Below are 25340 nucleotides of genomic sequence, written 5' to 3' on the forward strand. Positions count from 1 at the left end.
CCTTAACATGCTGGGCAGACACAGGCTGTTGGAAGCCAGCAATTAGCCATAGTGTCTGCTCTAGTGCAGAAGGAAACACTAGATTGGTAATAAAAATGTTCTTAAAGTAACTATATCACTGATGGTCACAACTACGTAGCGAGCATGCGCAGAGCGCTTCCGGCCGCAGGCACGAGTTCAAGGATGCGCATCCGCTGGGCAGCACCTGCGCAGTAAGCTGTGACCACTCGACCAGGAAAGTAAGTTTAGGGCATTGGTACGCAGTAACAGAGGGGAGCGGAGGAGAACAGGGGGAGCGGTGGGCATCAGGAGAGCCCACTACACATGCCTGCTCCCACCTTTCTTAAATTTTCCTTTAACCACTTAGGTCTATCTGGATGGATATAGCCGCCTTCTGTTAGCCCTGAGATCAATGAATGGGAACATGGTTCCCATTCATTGATCTAAGTCCCCGCCAGAAAAGATGGCGTCTTATCAGAGGCCGCAATCTTTCTACGCAAAAAAAAAAAAAAAGGTTCTCCTTATGCTTCCAGGACAAAAAAAAAAATTTTTTTTCACTGTGGCCATTTTGTGGCCAAATACGGTAGTAAAACTACATCCTCATACATTTTGTATTAAATACACACATATTATTACATTTAATATTAACTGTTTACCTCCCACACCAAAAGTTACCCAAATAAAATTTTAATGAAAAAAAAAAATTACAATAAAAAAAACAAAAAACAAACAAAAAAACAACATAAATAGTTACCTAGGGGTCTGACCTTTTTTAATATGCATGTCAAAAGAGTATATTACTATAATTTTTTAAATTATAATCTTGTAAATAAATGATGGACGCAAATTGAAAAATGCACCTTTATTTCCAAATAAAATATCGGCGCCATACATTGCAATAGGGACATAATTTAAATGGTGTAATAACCGGGACAAATTGGCAAATAAAATACATGGGTTTTAATTATGGTAGAATGTATTAATTTCAAACTATAATGGCCAAAAACTGAAAAATAATGATTTTTTTCCATTTCTTTCTTAATCTTCCTGTTAAAATGGATTTTGAATAAAATAATTCTTAGATAAAATGTACCATCCAAAGAAAGCCTAAATGGTGGCAGAAAAAACAAGATATAGATCATTTCAATGTGATAATTAGTGATAAAATTATTGGCAAATGAATGGGAGGTGAAAGTTGTTCGGATGCATAAGGTATAACAACACTGTAGCCTGAAGTAGTTAAATCACATTTTAGATTTAGTGGTGAAAGATTATAATGCAGGTAACTGAACAGCAGCAGGGATAGATCACTCTTTAACCTAATCGATCACAAATCTAATAACATACAGTATGCTTGGTGTGATTTGCCTTCTTAAAACAAGGAAATTTGCAATAATTCAGCTACAGTGGAGGAAATAATTATTTGACCCCTCACTGATTTTGTAAGTTTGTCCAATGACAAAGAAATGAAAAGTCTCAGAACAGTATCATTTCAATGGTAGGTTTATTTTAACAGTGGCAGATAGCACATCAAAAGGAAAATCGAAAAAAAATAACCTTAAATAAAAGATAGCAACTGATTTGCATTTCATTGAGTGAAATAAGTTTTTGAACCCTCTAACAATAAAAGACTTAATACTTCGTGGAAAAACCCTTGTTTGCAAGCACAGAGGTCAACGTTTCTTGTAATTGATGACCAAGTTTGCACACATTTTAGGAGGAATGTTGGTCCACTCCTCTTTGCAGATCATCTCTAAATCCCTAAGGTTTCGAGGCTGTCTCTGTGCAACTCTGAGCTTGAGCTCCCTTCATAGGTTTTCTATTGGATTAAGGTCCGGAGACTGACTAGGCCACTCCATGACCTTAATGTGCTTCTTCTTGAGCCACTCCTTTGTTGCCTTTGCTGTATGTTTTGGGTCATTGTCGTGCTGGAACACCCATCCACGACCCATTTTCAGTTTCCTGACAGAGGGAAGGAGGTTGTCGTTCAGGATTTCACGATACATGGCTCCGTCCATTTTCCCGTTAATGCGATTAAGTTGTCCTGTGCCCTTAGCAGAAAAACACCCCCAAAGCAAAATGTTTCCACCTCCATGCTTGACGGTGGGGACGGTGTTTTGGGGGTCATAGGCAGCATTTTTCTTCCTCCAAACACAGCGAGTTGAGTTAATGCCAAAGAGCTCTATTTTGGTCTCATCAGACCACAGCACCTTCTCCCAGTCACTCACAGAATCATTCAGGTGTTCATTGACAAACTTCAGATGGGCCTGCACATGTGCCTTCTTGAGCAGGGGGACCTTGCGAGCCCTGCAGGATTTTAATCCATTGCGGTGTAATGTGTTTCCAATGGTTTTCTTGGTGACATGGGTCCCTGCTAATTTGAGGTCATTCACTAACTCCTCCCGTGTAGTTCTAGGATGCTTTTTCACCTTTCTCAGAACCATTGACACCCCACGAGGTGAGATCTTGCATGGAACCCCAGAGCGAGGTCAATTGATGGTCATTTTGTGCTCCTTCCATTTTCAAACAATCGCACCAACAGTTGTCACCTTCTCTCCCAGCTTCTTGCTAATGGTTTTGTAGCCCATTCCAGCCTTGTGCAGGTCTACAATTTTGTCTCTGACATCCTTGGACAGCTCTTTGGTCTTTCCCATGTTGGAGAGTTTGGAGTCTGCTTGATTGATTGATTCTGTGGACAGGTGTCTTTTATACAGGTGACTAGTTAAGACAGGTGTCCTGAGGGTGACTAATTGAGTAGAAGTGTCTAACCACTCTGTGGGAGCCAGAACTCTTAATGGTTGGTAGGGGTTCAAAAACTTATTTCACTCAATGAAATGCAAATCAGTTGCTATCTTTTATTTAAGGTTATTTTTTCGATTTTCCTTTTGATGTGCTATCTGCCACTGTTAAAATAAACCTACCATTGAAATGATATTGTTCTGAGACTTTTCATTTCTTTGTCATTGGACAAATTTACAAAATCAGTGAGGGGGTCAAATAATTATTTCCTCCACTGTATAAGTTAACATTTGTGGTTGCCAGGAATGCACCATTACTGAATACGCAAATTATCTCTTTTCGCCCCATAAGCCAGGCTCCCATCCAGAACTGCTGGTGTATAGCAAGCCTATAGCTTTACATTTTTACACAGCCACATCAAACCCACGTGTAGACAGCCTGTTTTGGACTTTTGGTCCTCATCAGTACATGGCAGGAATTGGCTTGGCTGTATGGGGATAAGGCTTGGACCAGTACATATGCCATTTTGATCCAGTTGTAAGTGGGCAGATTTGTTCTTACGGTGTCTAAATATGATTGTTACTGAACAGTCATATTTTCAATGACATTGTAAAAAAAAAAAAAAAAAAAAAAAAAAGAAGATGGTGGGCACAATCGATCTTGAATTATTATTATTAATACAATATAATATATTGATATACATTATTGATCATTTCCGTAGATAAATGGTTGATTAGAGTGGTCGGTTTATTAATAAATACAATTGTCACTGGATTAGAGAGAATTTGAAGTTGGAATTCTTTAATGCTGTTAATGGAGTAAATATGATCGTTTCTTTCGATCTGCATGCTGTTATTCAAAATATATTTTGCTAAAAATCCCACCATTAATGGGCACCTTAGAGTAGCTTTTTCTACTGCGGAGACAACTGTATTTAACCCAAAGTGAACAGAAAGTACAGCCATGTTTAGTTCAATGCTCATGTTGGATATATTCGCTCGCATTGCCCTGTAAAAAGCTGTTCAGGGAAAGCATGAAAATCAGAACAGAGTACATGAACACTGTATGCTAGAAACACCATACCTGTGGGATTTTCAGCTTTGTGATGACTTTCCATGCTTCATTTAAAATCTGGAGTCTGTCATTTTCAGGAGGGTCAGCCAAAGCCAAATTCAATCCCAGTGAGCGGAATAATAGGTGCTGAAAAACAAAGCTTGGCTGATTAAGCATTCCTGAGACCTCACAAGACAGCACTGCCAACACCATCAATGGCTTTATCTTGTACTTCTAATAATGCGCTGGGCAGACACAGGCTGGTGGATGCCAGCAATTAGCCATAGTGTCTGCTTTACTGCATTTGTATACATTCTATGCATAAGGAAACACTAGGTTTGTAATGATGAAATTCTCTTAAAGTAACCATAATCACTGGTGGCGCAAGATAAAATCCATGCAAGGCTGGACACCCACTTGTATTTGCAAAAGCACTCAAAACGTTGAGAGCAATTTTGCAACTTAAAAATGAGTAAATTCCCTTCTATTGAATCGCTCTGAAAGTTATGCAGGAATTGCGCAGGATGCACAATTGTGATTTTAGCAAATCACAATCACTTTGTGGCTCTGCTCCATTGACTAGCGACATGCAGCGTGTCGCTAGCAGGCAGTTTACATGCAGACTATCACTCTCCGCCGCTCCCTGCCTGTGTCCCTATAGAGGAGGGGGGGGGGGGAAGCGGCGGAGAGTGACAGTCTGCATGTAAACAACCTGCTAGTGGCACGCTGCTTGTCGCTAGCACGGCGGTTTGTGTTTTATGGAGGTCAGCAGAGTGCAGGGGGGGGGCCGACAGTATAGTAACAGAGGCTGGTAATTATATGCAGAACCAGCCTCTGTGTGCTAATTAGAGTTGGGCCGAACGGTTCGCCGGCGAACGGGGTTCGCGCGAACTTAGGTGGTTCGCGTGCGGGTACCCGCACGCGAACCTTTTGCGGAAGAAGTTCGGTTCGCCCCATAATGCACCTGAGGGTCAACTTTGACCCTCTACATCACAGTCAGCAGGCCCAGTGTAGCCAATTAGGCTACACTAGCCCCTGGAGCCCCACCCCCCCTTATATAAGGCAGGCAGCGGCGGCCATTACGGCCACTTGTGTGCCTGCATTAGTCAGAGTAGGGCGAGCTGCTGCAGACTGTCTCTCAGGGAAAGATTAGTTAGGCTTAACTTCTTCCTGGCTGCATACCTGTTCTGTTCAGTGAGCCCTCAGCCCACTGCATACCTGTACTGTGATCCTGCCACTGCATAGCTGTTCAGTGATCCTGCCACAGCATACCTGTTCTGTTCAGTGAGCCCTCAGCCCACTGCATACCTGTACTGTGATCCTGCCACTGCATAGCTGTTCAGTGATCCTGCCACAGCATACCTGTTCTGTTCAGTGAGCCCTCAGCCCACTGCATACCTGTACTGTGATCCTGCCACTGCATACCTGTTCAGTGATCCTGCCACAGCATACCTGTTCTGTTCAGTGAGCCCTCAGCCCACTGCATACCTGTACTGTGATCCTGCCACTGCATAGCTGTTCAGTGATCCTGCCACAGCATACCTGTTCTGTTCAGTGAGCCCTCAGCCCACTGCATACCTGTACTGTGATCCTGCCACTGCATAGCTGTTCAGTGATCCTGCCACAGCATACCTGTTCTGTTCAGTGAGCCCTCAGCCCACTGCATACCTGTACTGTGATCCTGCCACTGCATACCTGTTCAGTGATCCTGCCACAGCATACCTGTTCTGTTCAGTGAGCCCTCAGCCCACTGCATACCTGTACTGTGATCCTGCCACTGCATAGCTGTTCAGTGATCCTGCCACAGCATACCTGTTCTGTTCAGTGAGCCCTCAGCCCACTGCATACCTGTACTGTGATCCTGCCACTGCATACCTGTTCAGTGATCCTGCCACAGCATACCTGTTCTGTTCAGTGAGCCCTCAGCCCACTGCATACCTGTACTGTGATCCTGCCACTGCATACCTGTTCAGTGATCCTGCCACAGCATACCTGTTCTGTTCAGTGAGCCCTCAGCCCACTGCATACCTGTACTGTGATCCTGCCACTGCATAGCTGTTCAGTGATCCTGCCACAGCATACCTGTTCTGTTCAGTGAGCCCTCAGCCCACTGCATACCTGTACTGTGATCCTGCCACTGCATACCTGTTCAGTGATCCTGCCACAGCATACCTGTTCTGTTCAGTGAGCCCTCAGCCCACTGCATACCTGTACTGTGATACTGCCACTGCATACCTGTTCAGTGATCCTGCCACAGCATACCTGTTCTGTTCAGTGAGCCCTCAGCCCACTGCATACCTGTACTGTGATCCTGCCACTGCATACCTGTTCAGTGATCCTGCCACAGCATACCTGTTCTGTTCAGTGAGCCCTCAGCCCACTGCATACCTGTACTGTGATCCTGCCACTGCATAGCTGTTCAGTGATCCTGCCACAGCATACCTGTTCTGTTCAGTGAGCCCTCAGCCCACTGCATACCTGTACTGTGATCCTGCCACTGCATAGCTGTTCAGTGATCCTGCCACAGCATACCTGTTCTGTTCAGTGAGCCCTCAGCCCACTGCATACCTGTACTGTGATCCTGCCACTGCATAGCTGTTCAGTGATCCTGCCACAGCATACCTGTTCTGTTCAGTGAGCCCCCAGCCCACTGCATACCTGTACTGTGATCCTGCCACTGCATACCTGTTCAGTGATCCTGCCACAGCATACCTGTTCTGTTCAGTGAGCCCTCAGCCCACTGCATACCTGTACTGTGATCCTGCCACTGCATACCTGTTCAGTGATCCTGCCACAGCATACCTGTTCTGTTCAGTGAGCCCTCAGCCCACTGCATACCTGTACTGTGATCCTGCCACTGCATAGCTGTTCAGTGATCCTGCCACAGCATACCTGTTCTGTTCAGTGAGCCCTCAGCCCACTGCATACCTGTACTGTGATCCTGCCACTGCATACCTGTTCAGTGATCCTGCCACAGCATACCTGTTCTGTTCAGTGAGCCCTCAGCCCACTGCATACCTGTACTGTGATCCTGCCACTGCATACCTGTTCAGTGATCCTGCCACAGCATACCTGTTCTGTTCAGTGAGCCCCCAGCCCACTGCATACCTGTACTGTGATCCTGCCACTGCATACCTGTTCAGTGATCCTGCCACAGCATACCTGTTCTGTTCAGTGAGCCCTCAGCCCACTGCATACCTGTACTGTGATCCTGCCACTGCATAGCTGTTCAGTGATCCTGCCACAGCATACCTGTTCTGTTCAGTGAGCCCTCAGCCCACTGCATACCTGTACTGTGATCCTGCCACTGCATACCTGTTCAGTGATCCTGCCACTGTATACCTGTTCTGTGAACCCGCCACTGTATACCTGTTCTGTTCAGTGGACCCGCCACTGTATACCTGTTCTGTGAACCCGCCACTGTATACCTGTTCTGTTCAGTGGACCCGCCACTGTATACCTGTTCTGTGAACCCGCCACTGTATACCTGTTCTGTTCAGTGGACCCGCCACTGTATACCTGTTCTGTGAACCCGCCACTGTATACCTGTTCTGTTCAGTGGACCTGCCACTGTATACCTGTTTAGTGAACACGCCACTGCATACCTGTTGTGTTCAGTGAACCTGCCACTGCATACCTGTTCTGTGAACCCGCCACTGTATACCTGTTCTGTTCAGTGGACCCGCCACTGTATACCTGTTCTGTTCAGTGGACCTGCCACTGTATACCTGTTCTGTTCAGTGGACCTGCCACTGTATACCTGTTTAGTGAACACGCCACTGCATACCTGTTGTGTTCAGTGAACCCGCCACTGTATACCTGTACTGTTCAGTGAACCCACCGCATCAGTGCGCATACCTGTGCAGTTAAGTGAACCCACCTACCTACGTGAGTGCACGCAGTGTGATATACCACTCCGTGCATACCCGATATGGACAAAACAGGTAGAGGAAGAGGAAGAGGTAGTGGCAGAGGCAGAGGAAGGCCACCCGGCAGGTCTGCGCGAGGTCGTGTAAATGTAATTTCGTGTGGACCTGGCCCACAGTACAGTGCTCGGAAGAAGGCACGTCCCATCACCTCCCAAGATTGTCAGGACGTGGTTGAGTATTTAGCGACACAGAACACCTCATCTTGCTCAGCCACCAGCGCTACTACTAGCACCACTTCCGCTGCATTTGACACTTCGCAAGAATTATTTAGTGGTGGTGAAATCACTGATGCACAGCCATTGTTACAGCCAGATGAATTTTCACCAGCTCATATGTCTGCGTTACGCGACAACACTATGGATGTAACGTGTAAGGAGGATGAAGGACCTACACATTTGGATTTTTCTGAGGCAAGCGAAGCGGGGCAGGATGATTACGATGATGACGATGATAGGGATCCTCTGTATGTTCCCAATAGAGGAGATGAAGAGGGGGACAGTTCAGAGGGGGAGTCAGAGAGTAGTAGGAGGATAGAAGTTGCTGAAAGAAGCTGGGGCAGCTCTTCGTCAGAAACAGCTGGTGGCAGAGTCCGGCACCATGTATCGCCAGATTCGCCACCTATGTACAGCCAGCCAACTTGCCCTTCAGCATCAGCTGCTGAGGTGCCCACATCCCAGGGTGGCTCAGCGGTGTGGAAATTTTTTAATGTGTGTGCCTCAGATCGGACCAAAGCCATCTGTTCGCTCTGCCAACAAAAATTGAGCCGTGGAAAGGCCAACACTCACGTAGGGACAAGTGCCTTACGAAGGCACCTGCAGAAAAGGCACAAACAGCAATGGGATGGCCACCTGAGCAAAAGCAGCAGCAGCACACAAAAGCAAAGTCACCCTCCTTCTCCTCTTCCTCCCTTCAGGTGCATCATCTGCTTATGCCGCTCTCTCCCTTGCACCTTCACAGGCACCCTCCTCCACTCCGCCTCTGCCCTTGAGCGGTTCCTGCTCCTCTGCCCACAGCAGCAGTCAGGTGTCCGTGAAGGAAATGTTTGAGCGGAAGAAGCCACTTTTGGCCAGTCACCCCCTTGCCCGGCGTCTGACAGCTGGCGTGGCGGAACTGTTAGCTCGCCAGCTGTTACCATACCGGCTGGTGGACTCTGAGGCCTTCCGTAAATTTGTGGCCATCAGAACACCGCTGTGGAAGATGCCAGGCCGCACTTATTTTTCCAGAAAGGCCATACCCCAACTGCACCGTGAAGTTGAGAGGCAAGTGGTGTCATCTCTTGCGAAGAGCGTTGGGTCAAGGGTACACCTGACCACGGATGCCTGGTCTGCCAAGCACGGGCAGGGCCGCTACATTACCTACACAGCCCATTGGGTGAACCTGGTGGTGAACGATGGCAAGCAGAAAGCGGCGGACCAAATTGTGACACCTCCACGGCTTGCAGGCAGGCCTCCTGCCACCTTCTCTCCTCCTGCTACATGCTCTTCGCTGTCCTCCTCCTCCTCCTTGGCTGAGTGGCAGTTCTCCTCTCCAGCTACACAGCCCCAGCTCCGCAGGGCCTATGCTGCATGCCAGGTACGACGGTGTCACGCCATCTTAGACATGGCTTGTCTCAAAGCGGAGAGTCACACTGGAGCAGCTCTCCTGGCTGCTCTTAAGAAACAGGTGGATGAGTGGCTGACCCCGCACCACCTGGAGATAGGCAACGTGGTGTGCGACAACGGCAGCAATCTGCTTGCCGCTTTGCATATGGGGAAGCTGACACACATACCCTGCATGGCACATGTCATGAATCTGGTGGTTCAAAGATTTGTGGCAAAGTACCCTGGCTTAGCGGATGTCCTGAAGCAGGCCAGGAAGTTCTGTGGGCATTTGAGGCGCTCTTACACAGCCATGGCACGATTTGCAGAAATTCAGCGTAAAAACAACATGCCGGTGAGACGCCTCATTTGCGATAGCCCCACTCGTTGGAACTCGACCCTCCTCATGTTCTCCCGCCTGCTAGAACAGAAGAAAGCCGTCACCCAGTACCTCTACAACTGGAGTAGAACGAAACAGTCTGGGAAGATGGGGATGTTCTGGCCCGACAACTGGACAATGATGAAAAATGCATGCAGGCTCATGCGGCCGTTTGAGGAGGTGACCAACCTGGTGAGCCGCAGTGAGGGCACCATCAGCGACTTAATTCCCTACGCGTACTTCTTGGAGCGTGCTGTGCGTAGAGTGGCGGATGAAGCTGCGAATGAGCGTGACCAGGAACCGTTACGGCAGGAACAGGCATGGGACCAATTTTCATCAGACCCAGCTGTTTCCTCAACACCTGCGGCAGCACAGAGGGGGGAGGAGGAGGAAGAAGAGAGGTCATGTGCAGAAGATGAGTCAGACTCAGAGGATGATGAGCAAGGTGTTTCTTTGGGGGAGGAGGAGGAGGAGGAGGGGACAGCGGCAGGAGAACAACCGCAGCAGGCGTCGCAGGGGGCTTGTGCTGCGCAACCTTCCCGTGGTATTGTTCGCGGCTGGGGGGAGGAGGTTGACTTACCTGACGTCACTGAGGAAGAGCAAGAGGAGATGGAGGGTACTGGATCCGACTTTGTGCAGATGTCGTCTTTTATGCTGTCCTGCCTGTTGAGGGACCCCCGTATAAAAAACCTCAAGGGGAATGAGCTGTACTGGGTGGCCACACTACTAGACCCTCGGTACAGGCACAAAGTGGCGGACCTGTTACCAACTCACCGGAAGGTGGAAAGGATGCAGCACATGCAGAACCAGCTGTCAACTATGCTTTACAATGCCTTTAAGGGTGATGTGACGGCACAACGCCAGCAAGGTACCACTGCCACTAATCCTCCTCCCGTGTCCACGCAGTCAAAGACAGGACGCTCCAGCGATCTCATGGTGATGTCGGACATGCGGACGTTCTTTAGTCCAACGCCTCGCCGTAGCCCTTCCGGATCCACCCTCCACCAACGCCTGGAACGGCAGGTAGCCGACTACCTGGCCTTAAGTGTGGATGTAGACACTGCTGTGAACAGCGATGAGGAACCCTTGAACTACTGGGTGCGCAGGCTTGACCTGTGGCCAGAGCTGTCCCAATTTGCCATCCAACTTCTCTCCTGCCCTGCCGCAAGCGTCCTCTCAGAAAGGACCTTCAGCGCAGCTGGAGGCATTGTCACAGAGAAGAGAAGTCGCCTAAGTCACAAAAGTGTTAAGTACCTCACCTTTATAAAAATGAATGAGGCATGGATCCCGGAGGGCTGCTGCCCGCCCCAAGACTAAGTCAGTCCCCGCACATACAGCATCTCTGCCTGCACGCCGTGTGACTGGCTGCCTGGCCTGCCCCAAGAAGACTAAGTCGCTCCCAGTCCCTCCACACAGCATGTCTGCCTGCAGGCCGCTTCACTACCTTCTCCGCCACCACCAACAGGGTCCGGGACTCCAGGCGGATTGCTGAATTTTTTAGGCCGCTGCTAGCAGCGGCCGCTGTAATAATTTTTCGGGTGCGTGTACATGACTGCCTAATTTTTCTGGCTGCACTGCGGGCAGCTGCAACAACAAAAGAAAAGGCATGAACATGCGCCCATTCCCCTTCGTGATCATTACCTTGCCGTGGTGAAGGGGCTTGCGTATCACAATGGAGCAATGACCGGCGCCTAGATGAGTGTCTCGGGGGGCACACCCACGATAATAAGGTCGTTGCCTCATTGTGGTCAGACCAAATTTGATCAGCTGGACAGTCACTGTTCTGTCATTCAGCTACATCAGCCAGGTGACTGACCATATGGGCTGTAAAGCCACCAAAACCTGCACTCTCGCCATGGTGCGCACCAGTCCAGCACGGCCGTCACTACACAAACAGCTGTTTGCGGTGCGTTACACGATGAGTTTGGTGCGTCAGTGTGAAGCAGTACCTTAATTACACTACCTGATTGATGTATACACATGCAAGATGTTTGAAAGCACTTTAGGCCTGTCATTTAACATTCAATGTGATTTCTGCCCTTAAAACGCTGCTTTGCGTCAAATCCAGATTTTTCCCGGGGACTTTTGGCATGTATCCCACTCCGCCATCCCCCCCTCCAGGTGTTAGACCCCTTGAAACATCTTTTCCATCACTTTTGTGGCCAGCATAATTAATTTTTTTTTTCAAAGTTCGCATCCCCATTGAAGTCTATTGCGGTTCGCGAACTTTAACGCGAACCGAACCTTTCGCGAAAGTTCGCGAACCCGGTTCGCGAACCGAAAATCGGAGGTTCGGCCCAACTCTAGTGCTAATAGGATTCTTAAAACCCACCTCGGGTTTTCATTAAATAAGCCTAATGCTTTTGGAATTGCCGGCAATTCCATAGCATGGCAAAACATACTCCAGTGGGCTAGAGCACTAAGATAGCACTGATTCTTATGAGATTTTTTTTTTAAAGGAATACTATCAATTAAAGCATTTTTTGAATGCTGTATATTAGGGCACGCATTACCACAAGTACTGGGAGCAATTTCCTTCCTCACACAGCTCTGCCTCTCTGCTATAAAATAATCAGTTTTAGATACAAAAGTGTTGGGCTTTTAAAGGGCTAGACCATGTTCTTGCACAGGGGAGTTGCTATCAACTCCTCAGTGTATAGTTTAACAATCAACTTGCTGAAAGAATCTTATTCAGATGGTGGTAATGCTAAGTACACACGATGCGTTTTTTCCAGTTAATTTTCCGTCCGATCGATTCTCCGCTCGATTCGCTTATCTTTTCTTATCAATTTCCATTCACTTCTATGAGAAATCAACCAGAAAAACTAACGGAAATAATATAGGGCATGTCAGAATTTATCTATCGAATCATCTATCTGCCAAAAATAGTATGGTGTGTACCTAGCATAAGGGGTTAAAGATCCAGGCAATGTGTGTTCCTTGTCTTTTATTCTCTGACTGATAAAGATCCTGATAATGCCTTTGTAAACAGGGTCTCTCCCTCTCAGCATAGCAACCAATGAAGTAGATTCAGCCTGGAAATTAACATCTTAAGCAAGTCAGTCAGTCAGGAATAGTGTATACACATCTCCCTTTGCTAGTTATATTACAGCACTATTACAGCTCATCTAGTTACCTGTTACCTCCTCAGATCAGCCAGTCTCCTGCAGCCTGTCTCTAGCATGTCTCCTGCATTGAAGTATATTTGTGAGCTGTGTGAGGAATGCAGGGAGAGAGGGAGAGAGAACTGAGTGAATAAATAAAGTGCCCCTAGAACTAGTGGTAATGTGTACACTAATATAGAGTATTTAAAAAAAAAAGTTATTTTAATTGATAGTTCCTTTAGATACTCTGTGAGGGAACCAATACAATGGTGTCTGGGCTCCTCACACTCCACAGGCTACAAATGACTTGTAACCAGATTTGGAAAATGTGCAGATAGACTAGCTTTGGGATGCTGAAACAGTTGTCATGTGACAGAACTGCTCCTGACAATATTCTTCTGACAGAGGTAAAGGGGGTGCCACAATAAATGGGAGAGGAACCCCTGCCTGCCAGCATCACCCAAACTACATCAGTAGGTTTACATTTCTTTTTCTTTATCAAGCTACCAGTAATCTGCATTAGGGCATGCTCAGATGTACCAAAATTCGGTTCGCGTACATTCGAATTCGGGTCCGCATGACATTCGAATTCGCCTTCGACCACGAAATTCGGTTCGAATTCATATTCGGTTCGGGATTACGCCTCAAAATTTGGTAAAAATTTGTGTTCGCGAATTCGAGGTTTTTTTGTGTTTTTTTTTAAGGGAATTCACATTGAAATAGGTGTACTTAAGAAAAACAAAACTAAAAACGTGTCGTGTGGCACTGGCAGCAGACAATGCATTGTGTGGACCCTGGCGGTGGGACCACTGACAGTAGGAGGATAAATACAGCAGCAGGAGGATAAATACAGCAGCAGCAGGAGGAGGAGTGACGTGTGGCACTGGCAGCAGGCAATGTATTGTGTTGACCCTGGCGGTGGGACCACTGACATCAGGAGGATAAATACAGCAGCAGGAGTGACATGTGGCACTGCCAGCAGGCAATGTATTGTGTGGACCCTGGCGGTCGGACCACTGACAGCAGGAGGATAAATACAGCAGCAGCAGGAGGAGGAGTGACGTGTGGCACTGGCAGCAGGCAATGCATAGTGTGGACCCTGGCGGTGAGACCACTGACAGCAGGAGGATAAATACAGCAGCAGCAGGAGGAGGAGTGACGTGTAGCACTGGCAGCAGGCAATGTATTGTGTTGACCCTGGCGGTGGGACCACTGACAGCAGGAGGATAAATACAGCAGCAGGAGGAGTGACGTGTGGCACTGGCAGCAGGCAATGTATTGTGTGGACCCTAGCGGTCGGACCACAGACAGCAGGAGGATAAATACAGCAGCAGGAGGAGGAGGAGTGATGTGTGGCACTGGCAGCAGGCAATGCATAGTGTGGACCCTGGCGGTGGGACCACTGACAGCAGGAGGATAAATACAACAGCAGCAGCAGCAGGAGGAGGAGGAGGAGGAGGAGGAGGAGGAGGAGGAGGAGGAGAAGGAGTGACGTGTGGCATTGGCAGCAGGCAATGCATAGTGTGGACCCTGGCGGTGGGACCACTGACAGCAGCAGGATGAAAATGAGCGCGGTGTAATATGTTGCCGCTTTATAAATACAATAAATACATAAATCAATTCATAAATTCATAAATAAATTAATGCAGCAGGCCAGCAGGAGTCAGGTAGAAATACAATAAATACATAACTAAATTCATAGGTAAATCAATGCAGCAGGCCAGCAGCAGCAGGAGTCAGGTAGAAATACAATAAATACATAAATAAATTCATAGGTAAATCAATGCAGCAGGCCAGCAGGAGGAGGAGGAGTCATCACGTATGGTAGGCAGCAGGCAATGTATTGCAATTCCCAGGCAGGCACCTCATGTCCTCCTTTCGCCGACAACAGGTGCCAGGAACGTGCCTTCTATCCAGGCCTGGTTAATCTTCAAAAATGTCAGTCTGTCCACGCCCTCTGTGGACAGACGAGAGCGCTTCTCGGTGACCACGCCACCGGCCGCACTGAAGCACCTCTCAGACAGCACAGTGGAAATGGGGCAAGACATTACCTCCAGGGCGTACTGCACAAGCTCCCTCCAGATGTGCAAGCGCTCCACCCAGTACTCCATGGGGTCCACAGGCTCCTCGCTGCCGGTGTCAAGCCCACTGGAGGACCCCATGTAGTCAGCCACCCTCCGGATCATGCGCTGGCTGTGACTCTCACCGAAGGTGGCTGCTGCCCCTTCATGTAGAACGCCTGCGTCTACGACAGCAGGTCTCCTGGGCGCCTGACGCTGCTGCTGGCCGCAGGCACCTGCTGCTGTGCTGCTGGACAGGGACAGAGGGAGTGGAAGGCGGGGGGAAGGCTTCCTCCAGTCGCCGAACAAGGATCTCCTGCAACTCCCTTGCTCGCTGCTCACGGTCTCTGGCAGGCAGAAACTGATCCCACCTCCCCCTCAGCCGTGGGTCCAGGATCATGCTGATGCAGGCGTCCTCCCTCGCTTGCATCCGCTTGACCCTGGGGTCTGTGCGCAGGCAGCGCATGTGCACTGCCATGGGGAACAGGGTGGACCGTCTAACAGAGACATCAGGGTCAGCGTCCTCCTCCTCCTCTTGCCCCTGAGACTCTTCCTCCTCTCTCCACCCTCGCACCACTGCTTCTGCGCTCCGATGTCCCCCCTCCCCCCAGCAGCAACGTCCAGCACCTCCAACTCCTCCTCCTCCAGGGACTCAAATACCTGCGGAGCAGTGGACTGCGCAGGCGGCTGCTGTTCCAGCTGCTTCAGGGCCTCCTCTCCCAAATCCACCAAATCGCCAAGTGCCCTGTCCAGCAGACAAACAAAGGGCACCCACTGGCAGAGGGATGCCCGTTCACTCACCAGGTTGGTTCCCTGCAGGAAGGGAGCCAACACCAAGCAGACCTGCTGCATCTGCCCCCATTGCGCGTTGGTGAGGAGCTGGAGTGTGGTGCTGCTTCTGCTGCCGGTGCCGGTGACAGTGGCATCATAGATGTACCGGTTGACAGCCCTCCTCTGCTCAACCAGGGTGGAGTTCCAGCGAGTTGGCACATCTACTATGATGAGGCGGTGTCGTGGCAGGCCCTCCTGCTGCTGGATGTCTGCCAGTTTTGCTGCGGCAGCTGCTGAGTGGCAATCCCACAGTGAGGCCTCTGGGGGTCAGCCACGTCCTCTCCTGCTCCCTGAGGTACCAGAGCACATTGGATGCCGTCAAGGAGTTTTTCCCCAGGCTTTTTATCTCCAGCAGCGCTTGGCAGTGGCGGGCCTTCACGCTGCTGGAGAAACGGGATCGCTTGGCAGTGGGAGCTGCTGCTTCTCCCCTGACCCCGCGCGGTGGCACCACGTAGTGGGCGACTGGTGCTGCTGAGCCCGAGGATGGACCTGCTGCTTCCTCACTCGGGCTTTCCACCAGGCTGACCCAGTGGGCCGTAAAGGACAGATAGCGCTCTGTCCCAAATCGGCTGCTCCAGGAATCCATGGTTATGTGGATCCGCGTGATCCAGCGTGCGGCCCACGTTCTTCATGACAGAGCGGTGCAGTGCTGGGATCGCCCTGCGGGAGAAATAGTGGCGGCTGGGGACTTGCCACTCCGGGATCCCAACCTGCAGCAGCGCTCTGATGTCACTCCCCTCCTGCACAAAAGGAATATGGCAGGAGCTGGGAGCAAATGGCCCGGGCAAGCAACCCGTTCAGCAACCGGATGCGCCTGTGGGCGGGAGGCAGCACCTTGGTCACACCGGGGAATGCTTCGCTGAGCAGGGTCTGGCGGCGTTTGCCTGCACGGGAGGATGAGGAGGCCACTGTGGAGGGAGCTGATGAGGCCACTGAGGACTGGCTGCCCGGGGGGGGGGGGGGGGGGGGAGTGAGTTGCTGCTGTGCTCCTGCTGCTGCTGCTGGATGGGCAGGAGGGGCTGCTGCTGCTGCTGGATAGGCAGGAGGGTCGGCTGCTGCTGCTGCTGCTGCTGCTGAAATCTGTGCAGTGGCTGTCTGGCTCTGACCACTGCCTGCACCACTTTGCATAAGCCTCTCCAACTCATTAAAGTCCTCAAAATGTCTGCTCTGTAAGTGGGTCTGCAGGCACGAGGTACTCAATTTGTGGATATCGCGACCTCTGCTGAGACTGAGATTGCAATTGTTGCAAATTGCACAGGTCGGGTCCACTGGGCACTTGGTGAAGTAGCACCAGACTGGGGACTTCAACCTGCTCTTTGAGCTTGAGCAAACAGGACAAACGGAGACAGCACACAAAAGGCTTCAGTCAAATAACTGTATTGGATAGCATGCAGAGGCACACATACAACATGTTTCGGGCGGAGCCCTTCCTCAGGTGTGCCACACCTATCATCAGTAACACCTAAATACCCACCCAACAGGAAGTCATGTGACTAACAAAATCACATGACCTTAAAGTGCAATTACAGTACAATAACATAATACAATATCCTTCTGGGGACCTACACAACCAAGTGTCTACCCCAGCTAACTGAGGAATAGATCACCCAGATACTGTCATAATAAATATGAACATATTACTTATAAGCAAAATCACATTCTTGCATTTCATCCGATACCGATACCAATCTTGCAAAAAGTCCTGTTTCAGATTCGCTATGCGGACAGTTTCACCCTAAGAGAGAAAGACATCACAGAAAACACCTTAGGCTCAAGTTTTCATTTAAACCATTGGGGCTTACACAATTGAATTTCCTTATCCATTTAGCTTCGCATTGAAGCAACATTTTCTTCCTATTACCACCTCTCGCTAGTATTGGTACATCTTCTATCACAAACCACTGGGCACTTGGTGAAGTAGCGCCAGACTGGGGACTTCAACCTGCTCTTTGAGCTTGAGGGCTGGGGTTTTTGGGTGCCCTTGGAGGATTATGCCTTTTTGGTTTTAGTTAGAGGTTTGCTGCGGGTGGTGGTAGCGACTGAAGCAGCAGGCTGTGGCTCCTGCCTTCCACGCCCTGTGCTGGCCGCCTTGCTGCTGCCGTGCCTCTGCGCCAGAGACGCCTCCTCCTCCAATGACGAGCTGTCTTCAACCAACTGTGCTGGTGGTACTGGTGGCACATAGGGAGGATCTATCAAGTCATCATCATCAACCCCAAACATATCCTGTGAGCCCGCCTCAACCAACTCCTCTACCCCAACATCCCCTGCATCATGCCCCTCCTCCTCAGCGCCAACAACAAACTTCTGCACCTCAAACTCCTCCTCCTCCTTGGATGGCCCCATGATCTACAACTCATACTTCTCCAAAACATCCCTGTACATGGTCACAGTCTCAGGGGAGAAGAGTGTGCTCATTGAGGGCAGGTTGGTCGATGGGGTCACCGTGACCATGGCCTCAAGTGCTGGTGGAGGCCTGCTGCGGACAGGAGTGCTGGTGCTGGTGGCACTGGTCTCGCTGGTGCTGGAGGCCTGGCTGGAAAAGGTGGCTTCCTGCCCCGCCATCATTTCCACCACAGCCTGCACCTGACTCTCCCCAATGGGCCGTGGGCGACGACCCGTCTCAAAGATGGGCGCAACACGCTGCTGTTGCGCCTCTGCTCCCTCCTCCCTGTGGTCAGTGGCTGGCGGCGGACTAGTCCCAGATCTGCTGCTGCTGGCAGTGGCTCCTGCAATGGCGCTGCCTCTCCTGGTGGTGCCTCGCCCTCTACCTCTACCTCTGCCAGTCATTGTGCACTATACAAATACAGTAAAAAAAATAAGTAGAAGAGGGCGGGAAAGGGTGTAAACTTTAATAAAGTCTATGTTGGTGGTGACTAGTAGTAGTAGTAGGAAGTAGTAGTACGCACGCCGGTAGCTAAGAAACACCTAGCGTACTACGCTACAAGTAAGTCGTGCGGCAGACAGTCGGTGACAATTACAATCAGTTACACACGGTCAGACGCAATCAATAGGCTCGGGCAGGCGACAGACAGTCACAGGTCACTCACAACGGATGCTGGTGGTGGCCTGTATGTGTTGTAACTCTTATTTATTACACACACTACAGATGATAATAAAATCACACAGTAAAAGTGAAAAAAAAAATAAGTGAACGGGTACTAGTAGACTAGTAGTATAGTAGTAGACACTAGTAGTAGTAGTACGCACGCAGGTAGCTAAGAAACACCTAGCATACTACGCTACAAGTAAGTCGTGCGGCAGACAGTCGGTGACAATTACAACAATCGCTCACACACGGTCAGACGCAATCAATCAGTAGGCTCGGGCAGACGACAGACAGTCACAGGTCACTCACAACGGATGCTGGTGGTGGCCTGTCACAGTCAGTAACTAACTAACACAGTACTGAAACTAATAAAATAACAGACTACAGCAGTAATAATTAACTAAACTAGTACTACTAAGTACACAACTAACTAGAATCCCTAACCTACCTAAGCTAGTAGTAGGCTAAGGCTACCTAGGCTAGCAGGCCTAGCCTGCACACAGACTAACACTAGCCTAGCACAGTATACACTATACACTAGCTGACTAAAAACAATCAAAATACTAGCTAACTATATAAGACAACAATAAATGTGTTTAGGAGGTGTTTAGGAAGCAAAACGCTAGATTTAGCAGTGAAAAGCACTTGCTCAGACACAGCACAGCACTGGAGAATCTCTCAGTACCAGCAGCAGTCACACAAGTGCGTGGCTCAGCAACATGGCCGCCGCCTTATATAGAGGAGGGCCAGGCTCCCCTCCTCTGATTGGTTGCTAGGGTTGCCAGGTCCTCAGCAGGAGGACTTCTGATTGGCCCAATCACGTCATCCCCGAATCCCGAATCCGAACCCACAGCTCCATCCGGCCGAATTAGAGTGCGCACATTCGGCAGGCTTTGTATTCGGGTTCGGCTTGGAATCGCAGCATTCGGGTTCGGATGCGGTAAACCCAAAAAAAAACACCCGAATTTTCGGGGAAACTTCACATTCGGGGTCCTGCTGAGCAACCCCGCCTATTAGTATATTACCATTTTCCTAGCATTTTGTTTTTAAAAGAACCAGAGGTTAGAAGGATAAGGAGGCTGACGTGTTTATTTCTTTTCAGATAATACACATTGCCTGGCTGTCCTGCTGATCCTCTGCCTCGTAATACTTTAAGCCATAGACCCTCAACAAGCATGCAGATCAGGTATCAAATGACAAGATTAGGTGCATGCTTGTTTCTGAGGTTATTCAGACACAACTGCAACTAAATAGACCAGCAGGGCTGCCAGGCAACTGGTATTTTTAAAAAGAAAATAGGTGTCCATAGGCCTCACACCTCGGGTTCCTTTTAATGATAATCAGTGCTAGCGTTCAGTTTCAGGACTTCATACCGTCTGTTATGCAGGAAGTGGAGCTATTGCTCCAAGACTGAAAAAGCAAAATTTTTCTGTGGTGTGGGAAAAAGTTAGAATCTCCAGCTCGAACACGCTAATAGCAGCGCAAGTGAATTTGGGCGTGGCTATTCAGACAATGTATTTATCGGCTACATCAGTTTTTCATTGCGCAGACTGCATGATATGGGCGCAGGTCACAGCTATGCCTGCAATCGGCATCTCTTATGCGGCTATTTATGATACCGCTGAAACTTTTTACAAAGCACTGCCAGCCAACTTCTGCTATGCATCATCAGTTAACTAAAAGTAACAATTTTCAATGCGCCGTGGCCAAATGAATAGTAAGTGCTGTAATAGCGGCTTGAAGGTTACAAATGGCACGGCTGCTCTGTAATGCTTCAATGCTTACATTTCTGCGCATGGCTGCACTATGCCCTTATTTAAACCCTGCTTGTTCTGCCAGTGCCAGCACTACCGACATTCCCCGATTAGTTACCCAACCTCTATGCCGATATCTAAACCCCGCTTTTGCAGTTAAATAATCCCCTCTGCTCCCGCTGTATAAGTCCTGCACATCATGCTCCAACAATGGTACATGACTGCGCTATGCTGAATTGACGTCTGGACAGCTTGGCCCTTAACAATAAATAACGTTTTAGGAAGTTATGCACTGCATCCTTCCTCTATTTATACAATGCTCAGTCCCTCTCCTACCTGGTTTCCCACCCCCCCCCCCCCCCCCCCCCGACTCTGTGCTGCCTTTTCTATCAGCACGTCACATTCATAATTCATAGTGCAGCTGCAGTTATGTGGGAGACTTTAAGTCACAACAATAGACAAATACAATCTGCTTAACCTGGTCCGTACCAGCTGTCTCTGGCCCATTAAGGACCAGAGACTGCTGGTACAGCAAAGTGGCAAAAAACGGCGCTTACCAACGAATGTCCTTGCAGTCCCGCAGCTCTCACCAGTCACACTGCTCACCGATCGCTGCAGGTCCCTCCCTCTCTCTCTGCCATCTCTAAGAAGGCAGAGCGCTGTGCGCCAGTCAGGAGCCACTTTCATTGGCTCCTGACCCTATCAATCAATGTAAGCCAAAAGGGTTTCGCTTACATGATGACAGGGTCAGGAGCCAATGAAATAAACTGACCGGCGCACACAGCTCTGCCGTCATATAGACAGCAGGGTGAGTGTTTTGCGGCGGGGAAAGAATGGTGCAATCGGAGGGAGTGGTGTGACCGCACGGCGACGATTGCTGAAATCTACGACCTGTCAGAGCCACATGCAGGACATAGATTTTAACCAACTCGGTCCGGAAGCAATTAAACTAAATACCACACAAATAATTAAATGTTTCCATGTTTTTATTGAACACACCATGTAAACATTCACAGTTCAGGGAGAAAAGGTGTGTGAACCCTTGGATTTAAAAACTGGTTGATCTTCCTTTGGCAGCAATAACTTCAACCAAACGTTTCCTGTAGTTGCAGATCAGACGTGCACAACGGTCAGGAGTAATTCTTGACCATTCCTCTTTACAGAACTGTTTAAGTTCAGCAATATTCTAGGGATGTCTGGTGTAAATCGCTTTCTTGAGGTCATGCCACAGCATCTCAATTGGGTGGAGGTTGGGACCCTGACAGTCACTCCAAAAGGCATTTTTTCTTCTGTTTAAGACATTCTGTTGTTGATTTACTTCTATGCTTTGGGTCATTGTCCTGTTGAAACACCCATCTTCTGCTGAGCTTCAGCTGGTGGACAGATGCCCTTAAGTTCTTCTGCAAAATGGCTTGATAAACTTTGGAATTCATTTTTCCTTCGATGATAGCAATGCGTTCATGCCCTAATGCAGCAAAGCAGACCCCAAACCATGATGCCACCACCACTATACTTCACAGCGGGATGAGATTTTGATGTTCTGCGCCTCTTTTTCTCCACACAGTATTGTGTGTTTCTTCCAAACAACTCGACTGGATTAATCTGTCCACAGGATATTTTGCCAGTACTGCTGTGGAACAATCAGGTGCACTTTTGCTAACTTTAAACATGCAGCAATGGGTTTTTTTGTATAGCAGCGGCTTCCTCTGTGGTATCCTCCTATGAACTTCATTCTTGTTTAGTGTTTTACGTATCATTGATTCACCAACATAGATGTTAGCATATGCCAGAGACTGTTGTAAGTCTTAAGCTGACAATCTAGGATTCTTCTTCACCTCACGGAGCATTCTGCGCTTTGTTCTTGCAGTCAACTTTACAGGACAGGCCACTCCTAGGGAGAGCAGCAGCGCTGAACTTACTCCATTTGTAGACAATTTGTCTTGGCGTGGACTGATAAACTACAAAGCTTTATGCAAGTCAGCAATTCTTGATTGTAGGTCTTCTGAGAGCTCTTATGTGCGAGGCATCATTCACATCAGGCATTGCTTCTTGGGCAAAGCAAACCCAAAACTGGTGTTTTTTTTATAGGGTCGGGCAGCTGTAACCAACACCTCCAATCATCTTATTGATTGGACTCCAGCTGACTGACACCTCACTAATTAGCTCTTGGAGATGTCATTGGTCAAGGGGTTCACATACGGTTTCCACCTGCACTGTGAATGTTTACATGATGTGTTCAATAAAAACATGGAAACATTATTTGTGTGGTATTAGGTTAAGCCGACTGTGATTGTCTATTGTCGTGACTTGAAGACCAGATCACATTTTATAACTAATTTGTGCAGACATCCATATAATTCCAAAGGGTTCACATATTTTTCTTGCTATGGGTGCCTCCAGTTATAGACTGCAGGTTTGTATTTTCTATTAGAAACCCCCAGTGAGCTTTACACACTGTGTGACATGACTGCACCCTGCATAACCATTTTATGTATAAAGCAACATTTTATTCAACCTAAAGAATATAAAGTGTCTGTAAACCATCAACACTGTTACTGAATTAAAACTGACCACATACTAATGTAGTTTTCCTTTAAAGTGGACCTGAACTCTTGTACAGGACACAAGGAAAACATAACAGAAATGCTCCCTGTATGTATTTAAAGAGTTTAGCCTGTGTAATTCCCCCTCATTTGTGACTAATCACTAGTTGTAATTTGATCTCCCCGTGTCACATGACTGCCTATGGCAGATAAGCAGATAAGCCCATTCGAAAGTACAGGCTGTAAACAATATGCCTGATTCCATGAATGAGGAAGTAGAAATTGTGCAAATTTATTTTAGGATTTGTATTAGCTGTAACAAACAAAATGTTTTTGCTTAAAGATTAGTATGCTGTTGTGCATCTTTTAGAGCAGAGTGAAGTTCTGAGTTCAGGTCCACTTTAATACAGGGAGCCATCCAGTGTCTGGCAGTGTTCAGTGTAAGCAGAATATGGCAGATATCAGAGAACAGCCTGACAATGGAGAATGAAACAACCGACCAAGAATGTCCTCATCTATAAGCTTTAGGGACTTCTTGGCAAACACAATTACCAAGACGACATGCTGAGTTTCTCAGATAGTATGCAGGCAGGGAACAGGAAGAGAGCTTTACCATCGACTCAAGGGAAGAGACAAAACATTGTGCAGAAATGAGTAAAATGACTGCACCATGTGCAAAGTCTCTGCCTTGCATTGTTAATAGCCTAATCTTCATCTTCAGCCACCATCACTTTTAAGCCTAAGAAAAATTTGACATTCATGATTTATTTTTACTGAACTGAAAAGTCTTAAACCAAATGTGCAACATAGATAAAGACTCCCTTATGGCAGTGAAGAGGGGTGTGTTAGTTCCCCAGAAAAGAGCATCTGTGAATTTTTGGCACTAGAAGTAGCATGAGCTCATTCAGCGAAATAACTGTCTGATAAGATACATCAGCAATTATGTGAGTCATAATTGAATATACCTTAGGGAAGCCAGCCTCGTCACATTCTTTAATCATTCCAATGAAGTCCATTGATCTGGCAGCGATGAACTCAGCCCTGAATGCGGACATTACAGAGTTCAGCAGTAAAGCGCTACAGTCAATAAAAAGAGGAAATAAGATGAGCTTTAAATTCATACATCGAAAGACTGCAGTGTAAATCAAAACCAAAAACAAAGTGACAGAAGAGCGATAGAGAGAAGGTAGGTGGGGGCTGACATCACACTATGGATGGAGAGAGAGAAAGAGGCTACAAATGGGTCAAGCTCTGGGCTTTTGTTTTGGCAGATGGGTTTGGCTGGAGCTTAATAAATGGGATTGCTCGACTATACAAATAAGCAAGAACAGAATAATCAGATGGGGAGTATAGGCACTCTACTACAGGAAGCCATGTTCAGTTAACTAATTTTCACTTCAGACACACTTTATGGTCCCATAAAGATACTAGATCTGAAGGAAATAATCAGTAATTTGTGAAAGCAGTTAGTTTAACAATTTCATCAAACAAAAAAAACTCTCATGGCTATAGACACGTTTAAGACACTCTACTTAAAGGACCACTATCGTGAAAATTATAAACTTTAAATACATGTAAACATGTACAAATACGAAGTATACTTCCTCCAGATTAAAATGAGATGTAAATTACTTTTCTCCTATGTTGCTGTCACTTACAGAAGGTAATAGAAATCTGACAGAACCAACAGGTTTTGGACTAGCCCATCTCCTCATGGGATTCTCAGGGTTTTCGTTTTTTTCAAAAGCACTTAGTAAATGGCAGTTGCTCTGTCCAACTGCCAAAAAATTGTACGATGAGTAGGGAGGCTGGCCTGCATCTTTCTATAAATCCTTTTTAGGGAGTATCTTTATACAGTATAAAGGCCAGAAGTAATCTATGGCTCATTTCACTCTGGAAGAAACCTACTTATCTATATGTGGTTACATCTATTTTAAATTTGATGATGTTCGCGATGTCCTTTAAGAAATACTGAATGTACTGACCCTGCTTGGACTTTATCCACAGATCTGTATTGATACTGATGCTAAGATATATAAACATAGTGAAACAGCTATAGTAATATTAAAGTATAATAACCTGTGGATTTAATGAAATCTAGTAGTATAAGAAAACTGGATAGATGCAAGCATCTAAAACAATCTACTGTCTGATCCAATTGGTAAAGAAAAAAAAAAAGCAAACCTTGCAATATGCACCCAAAATTTTATTCATCTGGTGCGTTAAATCAATCAATCATCTTCAGTATTATGTGCTTTCTACACACATTGGAGGGGGTTTTATTGCTTTTAACCAGCTTTCTTCACCACCAAGCATCACTTACCA

General features: G+C 47.7%; 1 protein-coding gene across 4 annotated transcripts in view; it reads right to left on the reverse strand.

Moving 5' to 3' along the window:
* The window catches only part of VPS35L (VPS35 endosomal protein sorting factor like), a 184808-nt gene that overhangs the window by 81100 nt on the left and 78368 nt on the right, over positions 1 to 25340 (reverse strand). For all 4 annotated transcript variants that reach the window (XR_011022754.1, XM_068244800.1, XM_068244802.1 and 1 more), the window contains exons 16-17: positions 23981 to 24092; positions 3823 to 3939 (exon numbers count right to left, since the gene is read on the reverse strand). Coding sequence is in view for 3 of the 4 variants with exons in the window: in XM_068244800.1 (XP_068100901.1) it covers positions 3823 to 3939; positions 23981 to 24092 (229 nt within the window). In the remaining variant the exon portion in view is untranslated. The remainder of the gene's footprint in view (positions 1 to 3822; positions 3940 to 23980; positions 24093 to 25340) is intronic.

The sequence above is a fragment of the Hyperolius riggenbachi genome, chromosome 7, assembly GCF_040937935.1.
Source record: "Hyperolius riggenbachi isolate aHypRig1 chromosome 7, aHypRig1.pri, whole genome shotgun sequence".
NCBI lineage: Eukaryota > Metazoa > Chordata > Amphibia > Anura > Hyperoliidae > Hyperolius > Hyperolius riggenbachi.